We start from the raw sequence: 11465 nt of genomic DNA on the forward strand, positions 1-11465 counted from the left end.
GTATAACAGAACTCATTTGGCAGGCCAAAACCTGACAAGATTCCTTACAGGAAGTGCCTTCTCTGACCATTTCTTGGCCTTCTACACTCTCTTTATTGAAAACTGAGGATCTCTGCTGTAACGTGACACTTCCTACGGCTCCAATAGGCTCTCAGAAGGCGGCAGAACGGTGAATGATGCCTTTGGAGCCCCTGGCTGAAAAACAGTAGCGCATTTGGATAGTGGTCGATCAGAGAACAATGAGACTGGGGCGCGTGCACGAGCCGACACCATGTTTTAATTTTTTCGTCTTTGAACGAAAACAGGGTTTCCCGGTCGGAATATTATCGCTTTTTTACGAGAAAAATCGCATAAAAATTGATTTTAAACAGCGGTTGACATGCTTCGAAGTACGGTAATGGAATATTTAGAATTTTTTTGTCACGAAACGCGTCGGGCGCGTCACCCTTCGTCACCCTTCGGATAGTGTCTTGAACGCACGAACAAAACAGAGGATATTTGAACATAACTATGGATTATTTTGAACCAAACCAACATTTGTTATTGAAGTAGAAGTCCTGGGAGTGCATTCTGACGAAGAACAGCAAAGGTAATCCAATTTTTCTTATAGTAAATCTGAATTTGGTGAGGGCCAAACTTGGTGGGTGTCAAAATAGCTAGCCCGTGATGGCGAGCTATCTACTCAGAATATTGCAAAATGTGCTTTTGCCAAAAAGCTATTTTCAAATCGGACATAGCGATTGCATAAAGGAGTTCTGTATCTATAATTCTTAAAATAATTGTTCTGTTTTTTGTGAACGTTTATCGTGAGTAATTTAGTAAATTCACCGGAAGTTTGCGGTGGGTATGCTAGTTCTGAACGTCACATGCTAATGTAAAAAGCTGGTTTTTTATATAAATATGAACTTGATTGAACAAAACATGCATGTATTGTATAACATAATGTCCTAGGAGTGTCATCTGATGAAGATCATCAAAGGTTAGTGCTGCATTTAGCTGTGGTTTGGGTTTATGTGACATTATATGCTAGCTTGAAAAATGGGTGTCTGATTATTTCTGGCTGGGTACTCTGCTGACATAATCTAACGTTTTGCTTTCGCTGTAAAGCCTTTTTGAAATCGGACAGTGTGGTTAGATTAACGAGAGTCTTGTCTTTAAAATGGTGTAAAATAGTCATATGTTTGAGAAATTGAAGTAATAGCATTTCTAAGGTATTTGAATATCGCGCCACGGGATTCCACTGGCTGTTGAGTAGGTGGGACAATTTCGTCCCACATACCCTAGAGAGGTTAACAGGTGTGCCTTGGAAAGAAATTCCCCAAATTAACTTTTAACTTCTTAATGCGTTTGAGCCAATCAGTGGTGTTGTGACAAGGTAAGGGTAGGTAACCACATCAGCCACGCTGATCCTCAACACAGGGGCCCCTCAGGGGTGCGTGCTCAGTCCCCTCCTGTACTCCTTGTTCACCCATGACTCCCAACACCATCATTACGTTTGCTGATGACACGACAGTGGTAGGCCTGATCACCGACAACGATGAGACAGCCTATAAGGAGGTCAGAGACCTGGCAGTGTGGTGCCAGGATAACATCCTCTCCCTCAGCGTGATCAAGACAAAGGAGATGATTGTGGACTACAGGAAAAGGAGGACCGAGCACGCTCCTATTCTCATCGACGGGGCTGTAGTGGAGCAGGTTGAGAGCTTCAAGTTCCTTGGTGTGCACATCACCAACAAACTATCATGACAATGCCTATTCCCCTCTGGAGACTGAAAAGATTTGGCATGGGTCCTCAGATCCTCAAAAAGTTCTACAGCTGCACCATCTAGAGCATACTGACCGGTTGCATCACCCAACTGCTCGGCCTCTGACCGCAAGGCACTACAGGGTAGTGCGTACGGCCCAGTATATCACTGCGGCAAAGCTTCCTGCCACCAGGACCTCTATACCAGGTGGCGTCAGAGGAAGGCCCTAACAATTGCCAGACTCCAGCCACCTTGCTCCTTAATTATTATTATTTTACTTCAGTTCATTTTAGTAAATACTGCATTATTGGTTAAGGGCTTGTAAGTAAGCATTTCACTGTAAGGTCTACACCTGTTGTATTCGGTGCATGTGACAAATAATATATATTTTTTATTTGCTACAGAAGATCAGGAAGACCAAGTCCATATTATGAACAGCTCAAATAAGCAAAGAGAAACGACAGTCCATCATTACTTTAAGACATGAAGTTCAGTCAATGCGGAAAATTTCAGTCACAAAAACAGTCACAGTGCAGTCACAAAAACCATCAAGCGCTATGATGAAACTGGCTCTCAAGAGGACCGCCACAGGAAAGGAATACCCAGAGTTACCTCTGCTGCAGCGGATAAGTTCATTAGTTACCAGCCTCAGAAATTGCAGCCCAAATAAATGCTTCACAGATTTCAAGTAACAGACATCTCAACATCAACTGTTCAGAGACTGCGTGAATCAGGCCTTCATGGTCGAATTGCTGCAAAGAAACCACTACTAAAGGACACCAATAAGAAGAAGAGACTTGCTTCGGGCCAAGAAACACGAGCAATGGACATTAGACCGGTGGAAATCTTTCCATTGTTCTGATGAGTCCAAATTTTAGATTTTTGCTTCCAACCGCCGTGTCTTTGTGAGACGCAGAGTAGGTGAACGGATGATCTCCGCATGTGTGGTTCCTATCGTGAAGCATGGAGGAGGAGGTGTGATTGGTGTGGGGGTGCTTTACTGGTGACACTGTCGGTGATTTTATTTAGAATTCAAGACCCACTTAACCAGCATGGCTACCACAGCATTCTGCAGCGATATATGCCATCCGATCTGGTTTGCGCTTAGTCCCACTATAATTTGTTTTTCAATAGGACAATGACCCAACACACCTCCAGGCTGTGTAAGAGCTATTTGACCAAGAAGGAGAGTGATTGAGTGCTGCATTAGATGACCTGGCCTCCACAATCAACCAACCTCAACCCAATTGAAATGGTTTGGGATGAGTTGGACCACAGAGTGATGGAAAAGCAGCCAACAAGTGCTCAGCATATGTGGGAACTCCTTCAAGACTGTTGGAAAAGAATTCCAGGTGAAGCTGGTTGACAGAATGACAAGAGTGTGCAAAGCTGTCATCATGGCAAAGGGTGGCTACTTTGAAGAATATAAAGTATATTTCGATTTATTTAACACTTATTTGGGTTACTACATGATTCCATATGTGTTATTTCATAGTTTTGATGTCTTCACTATTATTCTACAATGTAGAAAATAGAACAAATTAAGAAAACCCCTTGAATGACTAGGTGTGTCCAAACCTTTTGACTGGTACTGTATATACATTTTAAAGTATATTTTAAATTTTTGTTCTCAGCAAATGTATTTGAGAAGCACTTCCCAGCCACCATCGACTCCTTCCAGGATGCTGTGAAGTGTCTGTCTGAGTTTGTCTGTAACGCATCCTTCCCTGACACCAGTATGGAGTCCATCCGCCTCATACGCCACTGTGCCAAATATGTGTCTGAGAGGCCACAGGTGAGCACTATATTGCAAAGGAGTTCAAGTAGCCCACTCGGAGATAATACTAGGATGTGAAATACTAGGGCAGAAGTTCTAAGTAATGACTTAAACCCCTCTGCATGGCCATCAGACTGTCTAACCCTGTCTAAAACACTCTCCTCCCTCTCTTGCCAGGCCTTCAAGGACTACACTAGTGATGACATGAATGTAGCCCCAGAGGACCGGGTATGGATGAGGGGGTGGTTCCCCATCCTGTTTGAGCTGTCCTGCATCATCAACAGGTGTAAACTGGACATCAGGACCAGGTAAAGCCCCTCTCATCCTACCTGGGTTTTTCCTAGCCACTGTGCTTCTGCTTCTGCAATTCTTGCTCTTTGCGGTTTAGGCCGGTATGTGTAAAGCACTTTGTGTCAAGTGCTGATGTAAAAAGGCTTCATTAAATACATTTGATTGAATACCAGTGTCCTTGTTTGCCAATATAATGATTGAGTTCCACTAGTGATGTGATCATCCCTGCTTTTGTTGCCTTAATATATAAAACAGCATAAAATAACTGAGTGTGAACCCTCTACTAATAAATCATCCCTGTTTCCTTGCCACTGCTCTAGGGGCCTGACTGTGATGTTCGAGATTTTGACGACCTACGGTCACACCTACGAGAAACACTGGTGGCAGGATCTGTTCAGGATCATCTTTAGGATCTTTGACAACATGAAACTGCCAGAGCAGCAAACGGAGGTAAGAAGCTCAAGTTGAAAGGAACTTTGTGTCATAGCCAGAATACATAGTGTGTGTTGGGCCCTATGGGTCCACGTCAAAAGTAGAGCACTATATAGGGAATAAGGTGTCAACTGCTGTATACTAATGAGCTTAATTTTCCTCTTTAAACCCAGAAAGCTGAATGGATGACCACCACCTGTAACCATGCACTTTACGCCATCTGTGATGTCTTCACTCAGTACTTTGAGTTTCTCAGTGATATTCTCCTGGACCATATCCTGTCTCAACTGTACTGGTGTGTTCAACAAGGTGAGAGAAGAGTTTTTAGGCCTCTCTCTCTCTCTTTCTGACCTGCTTTCTCCTCTCTCTCTCTCTCTCTGAACTGCTTTGTCTCGCCTCTCTCTCTTCCCTCTCTTTCTGACCTGCTTTGTCATCTCTCTCTCTCTCTCTTCCCTCTCTTGCTGACCTGCTCCCTCTCTTCCCTCTCTTTCTCACCTGCTCTCTCTCTTCCCTCTCTTTCTGACCTGCTTTCTCATCTCTCCCTCTCACCTGCTCTCTCTCTTCCCTCTCTTTCTCACCTGCTCTCTCTCTTCCCTCTCTTTCTCACCTGCTCTCTCTCTTCCCTCTCTTTCTGACCTGCTCTCTCTCTTCCCTCTCTTTCTGACCTGCTCTCTCTCTTCCCTCTCTTTCTGACCTGCTCTCTCTCTTCCCTCTCTTTCTGACCTGCTCTCTCTCTTCCCTCTCTTTCTGACCTGCTCTCTCTTCCCTCTCTTTCTGACCTGCTCTCTCATCTCTCCCTCTGACCTGCTCTCTCTCTTCCCTCTCTTTCTGACCTGCTCTCTCTCTTCCCTCTCTTTCTGACCTGCTCTCTCTCTTCCCTCTCTTTCTGACCTGCTCTCTCTCTTCCCTCTCTTTCTGACCTGCTCTCTCATCTCTCCCTCTGACCTGCTCTCTCTCTTCCCTCTCTTTCTGACCTGCTCTCTCTCTTCCCTCTCTTTCTGACCTGCTCTCTCTCTTCCCTCTCTTTCTGACCTGCTCTCTCATCTCTCCCTCTGACCTGCTCTCTCTCTTCCCTCTCTTTCTGACCTGCTCTCTCTTCCCTCTCTTTCTGACCTGCTCTCTCATCTCTCCCTCTGACCTGCTCTCTCTCTTCCCTCTCTTTCTGACCTGCTCTCTTTCTCTCTTCCCTCTTTCTGACCTGCTTTCTCATCTCTCTTTCTGACCTGCTCTCTCTACCTCTGAACTGCTCTCACCTCTCTCTCTCTCCCCCTCTCTCTCTCTCCCCTCTCTAACTCACCCTCCCTCTGACCTCCTCTGTCTCTCCTCAGACAACGAGCAGCTGGCGCGCTCAGGGACCAACTGTCTGGAAAACGTGGTCATTCTGAACGGGGTGAAGTTCCACCCAGAGACGTGGGACAAAACCTGCAACTGTATGCTGGACATCTTCAAAACAACCATCCCTCATGCGTAAGACCCTTTTGCTATCACAGGAAGTGCTTTACTACAATAGGGATTTCATATTGACCGTCTTGTGTATGTTTTTATGTTCTATGAACTTGAACTATCTAGAGGTGATAACAGCAGTAGATTGACTCTGTTCTGTATTGGGCGTCCTCTCCTTAGGTTGTTGACGTGGAGACCAGCAGGAACTGAGGGAGAGCTGATGCCACTGTACGACCCCTCAAACCTGGTAGGTTTACTGCTCATCTGTGTTCGCCATCCCCCTTTTACCATTTATTTGGTTTATGTTTGAATCTTTACACTGACTTCCCAGTACACTACTTCTTAACACTCTCATAGAAATAGGATCGTCATGCTGAATTGTGATTATGTATGATAAGGTGTGTTGAATCTAAGCTACATACAAGTCCTTCTCTGGTGTATTCAGGACTCCATATCCCAGAAGTCAGTGGACATTCAGACTCGTACGGCGGACCAGCAGTCACTGTGCAGTGTGGACAGGCTCTCCCTGGAGAACCAGAGGCAGAGAACGTACAGTGGCTCCTCAGGCACATATGAGGACGGCCCCAAAGCTAGGACCCCAGCCAGTGAGTTTGTTTGACGGTTTATGGGGCAAGTCCCTACTCCCTGGCTCCTAGACAGCCGTCCCCAGATTTTGTCTCACCCTTGCCAATGCCTTTGTCTCTCAAATAAATTTTTATTGGTCACATACATTTTTCAGATGTTATTGCGGGTGTAGCGAAATGCTTGTGTTTCTAATTCACAACAATACAAACAAATCTAAAAGTAAAATAATGGAATTAAGAAATATATAAATATTAGGGCGACCAATGTCGGAGTGCCATTGACTAAAATACATTAGTATAGAATACAGTATATACATATGAAATTAGTAAAGCAGTATGTAAACATTATTAAAGTGACTAGTGTTCCATGCCAATGTATATAGGGCAGCAGCCTCTAAGGTGCAGGGTTGGTGCTTGGCTAGTGATGGCTATTTAACAGTCCGATGGCCTTGAGATAGAAGCTGTTTTTCAGTGTCTCGTCCCAGCTTTGATGCACCTGTACTGACCTCGCTTTAGGATGATATCGGGGTGAACAGGTCGTGGCTCGGGTGGTTGATGTCCTTGACGATCCTTTTGGCCTTCCTGTGACAGGGTGCTGTAGGTGTCCTAGAGGGCAGATAGTTTGCCCCCGGTGATGCGTTGGGCAGACATTACCACCCTCTGGAGAGCCCTGCGGTTGCGGGCGGTGCAGTTGCCGTACCAGGCGGTGATACAGCCCGACAGGATGCTCTCAATTGTGCATCTGTAAAAGTTTGTTACGCCTTCTTCACCACACTGTCTGTGTGGGTGGACCATTTCAGATCGTCAGTGATGTGTACGCAGAGGAACTTGAAGTTTCCCACCTTCTCCACTGCGGTCACGTCGATATGGATAGGGGCGTGCTCCCTCTACTGTTTCCTGAAGTCCACAATCAGCTCCTTCATTTTGGTGACGTTGAGGGAGACGTTATTTCCTGGCACCACACTCCCAGGGCCCTCACCTCCTCCCTGTAGACTGTCTCAGCATTGTTGGTAATCAGGCCTACTATGGTTGTGTCGTCTGCAAATTTGATGATTGAGTTGGAGGCGTGTGTGGCCACACAGTCATGGGTGAACAGGGAGTACAGTAGGGGGCTGAGAACGCATCCTTGTTGAGGAGCAGTGTAGTGGAGGTGTTTTTTCCTACCTTCGCCACCTGGGGGCAGCCCATCAGGACCCAGTTGTACAGGGCGGGATTGAGACCCAGGGCCTCAAGCTTAATGATAAGATTGGAGGGTACTATAGTGTTGAATGCTGAGCTGTAGTCAATGACCAGAATTCTTACATAGGTATTCCTCTTGTCCAGATGGGATAGGGCAGTGTGCAGTGCAATGGCGATTGCATCGTCTGGGGATCTATTGGGGCGGTAAGCAAACTGAAGTGGATCTTGGGTGTCAGCTAAGGTCGAGGTGATATGATCCTTAACTAGCCTCTCAAAGCACTTCATGATGACAGAAGTGAGTGCTACGGGGTCATTTAGTTCAGTTACCTTTTGCGTTCTTGAGTACAGGAACAATGGTGGACATCTTGAAGCAAGTGAGGACAGCAACTACCTCTTCTCCCACCTGCTATTCCTCTTTCCCTCTGTTTCTCCCCGTCCCTCATGCTGCCTATCCTGTGTCTCTCAATGCTTTTGCAGAGGTGCAGGAGCAGAGGTTATTCTCAGGCGTGCTCATTAAGTGTGTGGTGCAGCTGGAGCTGATCCAGACCATAGACAACATGGTCTTCTACCCCGCCAGCAGCAGGAAGGAGGATGCAGAGAACCTGGCTGCTGCACAGGTAACCATGGAGTTTGTACTCATCACACAGTTTCAATAACTGAAGGGAAAGACAGTAAGGGCAAAATGTGTCTTATGACAAATCATATTTTGAGATGGGCTGTCAATGTTATTACAAACAACGACAACAAAATTTGTGAATCCTTGGTCCTGGTCGGTCCCTGGATGGGAGACCAGATGCTGCTGGAAGTGGTGTTGGAGGGCCAGTAGGAGACACTCTTTCCTCTGGTCTAAAATAAGTAAATATCCCAATGCCCCAGGGCAGTGATTTGGGACATTGCCCTGTGTAGGGTGACGTCTTTCGGATGGGACGTTAAACGGGTGTCCTGACACTCTGACATTAAAGATCCCATGGCACTTATCATAAGAGTAGAGGTGTTAACCCCGGTGTCCTGGCTAAATTCCCAATCTGGCCCTCATACCATCATGGCCACCTAATCATCCCCAGCTTACAATTGGCTCATTCACCCCCCCACCCTCTCCCCTCTAACTATTCCCCGGGTCGTTGCTGTAAATGAGAATGTGCTCTGTTAACTTACCTGATAAAATAAATAAATAAAACAATCAGGATGGCTGACTAACATATGGTTATAACTGAGCATTGTGGTGTTGTCAACCTCTCAAGAGAGACCCAGTAGATGCAGATGTCTTGTTGGAGGCCCAGGACCAGGGAATGTACCGCTATCTGACCTCAGATCAGCTCTTCAAACTGCTGGACTGTCTGCTAGAGTCCCACCGCTTCGCCAAGGCCTTCAACTCCAACAACGAGCAGAGGACTGTCCTGTGGAAGGCAGGTGGGTGACTAAGAACCCTCAAATGATCATCCCATTTCATTTGTCATTTAGCAGCTCTCTTATCCAGAGCGACTTACAGGAGCAATTTAGGTTTAAGTGCCTTGTTCAAGGGCACATTGACAGATTTTTCACTTCCAACGCACTTAACCGCTAGGCTACCTGCCGTCCCAAGCTGTAATCATGACACAGAGATCCTATAAATTACTACTCTACATGGAATTCTTGTCTGATGTTGTGGAATTAGTAAAGTGACATTTGAATGACTTAATGACAGACTAACATACAACAGCAGTCTCACAGCATGTGTGGTGTCTGTGTTACTCAGGTTTCAAGGGGAAGTCCAAACCAAACCTGTTGAAGCAGGAGACTAACAGTCTGGCCTGTGGCCTCCGCATCCTGTTCCGCATGTACACAGACGCCAGCCGCAAGGCAGCCTGGGAAGAGGTGCAGAGACGACTGCTCAAGTAAGAACTTATCTAGAGGAAATTGTGCTATTGACTTGTGTTAAAACAGTTTGCCTGTTCAGCACCCTTTAGTCCATCATTGTGGACAGTAGGGATTACCGGCAGTACAGACTGAGGCAAGAACCTGTATTTTGCTTGCCTGGTAAATCAGACTGACTGCTGCGCTCACATTAAATTTAAAGTGAAACAGAATGTGAGTTACACTGAGATCAGGCTGGGTTCCACCAGACTAATATTCTGCTGGTCGGGGTCTGGAAATAAGTGCCACACTCTTCTGTAATGTCTCTCTGCTTATTGCAGTGGGTGTAGTGAGGCCCTGGCCTACTTCCTCACGCTGACATCAGAGAGCCACCGGGAAGCCTGGACCAATCTCCTCCTCCTCTTCCTCACCAAGGTGGTGAAGATCAGCAATGACAGGGTGAGTCGATCAAAGTAGAGTTCTCAATGAATCTTTCCTCCATTCCTCGCCTTGTTCTGAAATTGCATTGGAGAAGAAAGTCCAAGGGGAGAAAGGTTGGACTTTGTCCTCCAATACGGTTGAGAAGGTGGAGATGGGAAACATGGAAAGATGAATTCAGACAGAGGCTTAATTGTCATTTTCCCTTCCCATGTCTGTGGAGAATGAACTATTTGGATCCCCTTTATCACTCTACTATCCAGTTCAAGGCCCATGCATCCAGATACTACCCACTCCTCTGTGAGATCATGCAGTTTGACCTGATCCCAGAACTCCGGGCCGTGCTGCGAAAGTTCTTTCTCCGCATCGGCAACGCCTTCGACATCTCACTGCTGCCCAGTCCCAGAGAGGAGCTAGGGCTTGCTGGAAGCTAGTGACATCATCACTAGTGGACCAGGACCAGCACAAACACTCCCTCTCTGGGGTGGGAGAGGGAAAGTCTGCATCCCGAATGGCACCCTATTTCCTATATAGTGTCATTTGGATCACAGATGATGTTTAGCCCTCTGAACTCTGCCCCTCTGAGGGCCGCAAGGGATTCTTAAAGCGGACTGGTTAGATGAAAGTGACAGGGCCCGCAGAAAGGTACTGGAAGCTCCTCCATGCTGTACACAGTGATGTGCCGGCCAGAGATATACCATTGACAATAGTGTAGTGAGTGGGGCCCACAAAAGCACTAAATGAATGGCTGCAGTATGGCTACCTGGTACAGTACAGCATAGAAATATCATAGTAATGATTTAGAATAACAATGCAATTATTCTACTAATTTCTCCCTGTCTGACCAGAGGGCTGACCAACATTATGGAGGGTGACGTGTGCTTTTTGCTATCTCTTGGCATTCTTTTATGAAACTGAGGTATAAAATGGCTAGTGAAAAGGATGAGTAACGTTAATGATTTTCTTTTGCACAGCCACTAGGTGTCAAAAGCAGCTTTTTAGTATTGTTAGATACTAATGTCATTTCTTAAGCGTACTGGCATTTTCTCACTTAAATGTATCCTTACCATGGCTCTTGTTGTCTTTTGGAATATGACACTAATGTATGAAAATGAGTAAACATTATTCAATTTGATGTATATACTGAAACATTTAAATTAAAACAATTTGCAAAATAATTTCACCTGCACTGTCACTACACGTATGGTCTTCCCTGTGGCTCAGTTGGTAGAGCATGGTGTTTGCAACGCCAGGGTTGTGGGTTCGATTCCCACGGGGGGCCAGTACAAAAAAAAAAAAGGCATGAAATGAAATGTATGCATTCACTACTGTAAGTCGCTCTGGATAAGAGCGTCTGCTAAATGACTAAAATGTAAATATAAAACGTATGGTCATTTTCAAAAAGCTTGGGTTATGAGCATCAAGCACATGAGGTTGGTGGCACCTTTAATTAAAGAGAACAGGCTTGTGGTAATGACTGGAGCGGAATAGTATCAAACACATGGTTTACAGAAGTTCCGGTGAATTTTATGAGCCATTCTCCACTTAGCCACCTGTGAAATCAAGATGCAAATTTGAGGATAATGTTTGGGTTAAAGTGTCTGAGTGTCAGTTACATCGGGGAACGAGCTATACATTAATTTTTGTTAGATCAACTCTGACTAATGAGAATGTTCCAGGTGGTAATCAAGTGTACAAAGGTTTAACTCTGCATTGATATGCAATAGAAGTAACTTTGTTGAC

At 45.6% G+C, this 11465-nt stretch overlaps 1 protein-coding gene across 1 annotated transcript in view; it reads left to right on the plus strand.

Annotated features, from left to right (window-relative positions):
- LOC106569035 (brefeldin A-inhibited guanine nucleotide-exchange protein 1) overlaps nucleotides 1-10900 on the plus strand; it is a 38589-nt gene extending 27689 nt beyond the window's left edge. The window contains exons 27-38 of the mRNA XM_014139962.3: nucleotides 3380-3540; nucleotides 3700-3830; nucleotides 4134-4263; nucleotides 4419-4554; nucleotides 5574-5712; nucleotides 5869-5935; nucleotides 6134-6293; nucleotides 7929-8068; nucleotides 8693-8861; nucleotides 9187-9325; nucleotides 9626-9743; nucleotides 9986-10900. Coding sequence (XP_013995437.3) covers nucleotides 3380-3540; nucleotides 3700-3830; nucleotides 4134-4263; nucleotides 4419-4554; nucleotides 5574-5712; nucleotides 5869-5935; nucleotides 6134-6293; nucleotides 7929-8068; nucleotides 8693-8861; nucleotides 9187-9325; nucleotides 9626-9743; nucleotides 9986-10156 — 1661 coding nt within the window. The 3' untranslated portion in view covers nucleotides 10157-10900. The remainder of the gene's footprint in view (nucleotides 1-3379; nucleotides 3541-3699; nucleotides 3831-4133; nucleotides 4264-4418; nucleotides 4555-5573; nucleotides 5713-5868; nucleotides 5936-6133; nucleotides 6294-7928; nucleotides 8069-8692; nucleotides 8862-9186; nucleotides 9326-9625; nucleotides 9744-9985) is intronic.
- Nucleotides 10901-11465: the final 565 nt, after the last annotated feature.

The sequence above is a fragment of the Salmo salar genome, chromosome 14, assembly GCF_965601325.2.
Source record: "Salmo salar chromosome 14, fSalSal1, whole genome shotgun sequence".
Taxonomy (NCBI): Eukaryota; Metazoa; Chordata; class Actinopteri; order Salmoniformes; family Salmonidae; genus Salmo; species Salmo salar.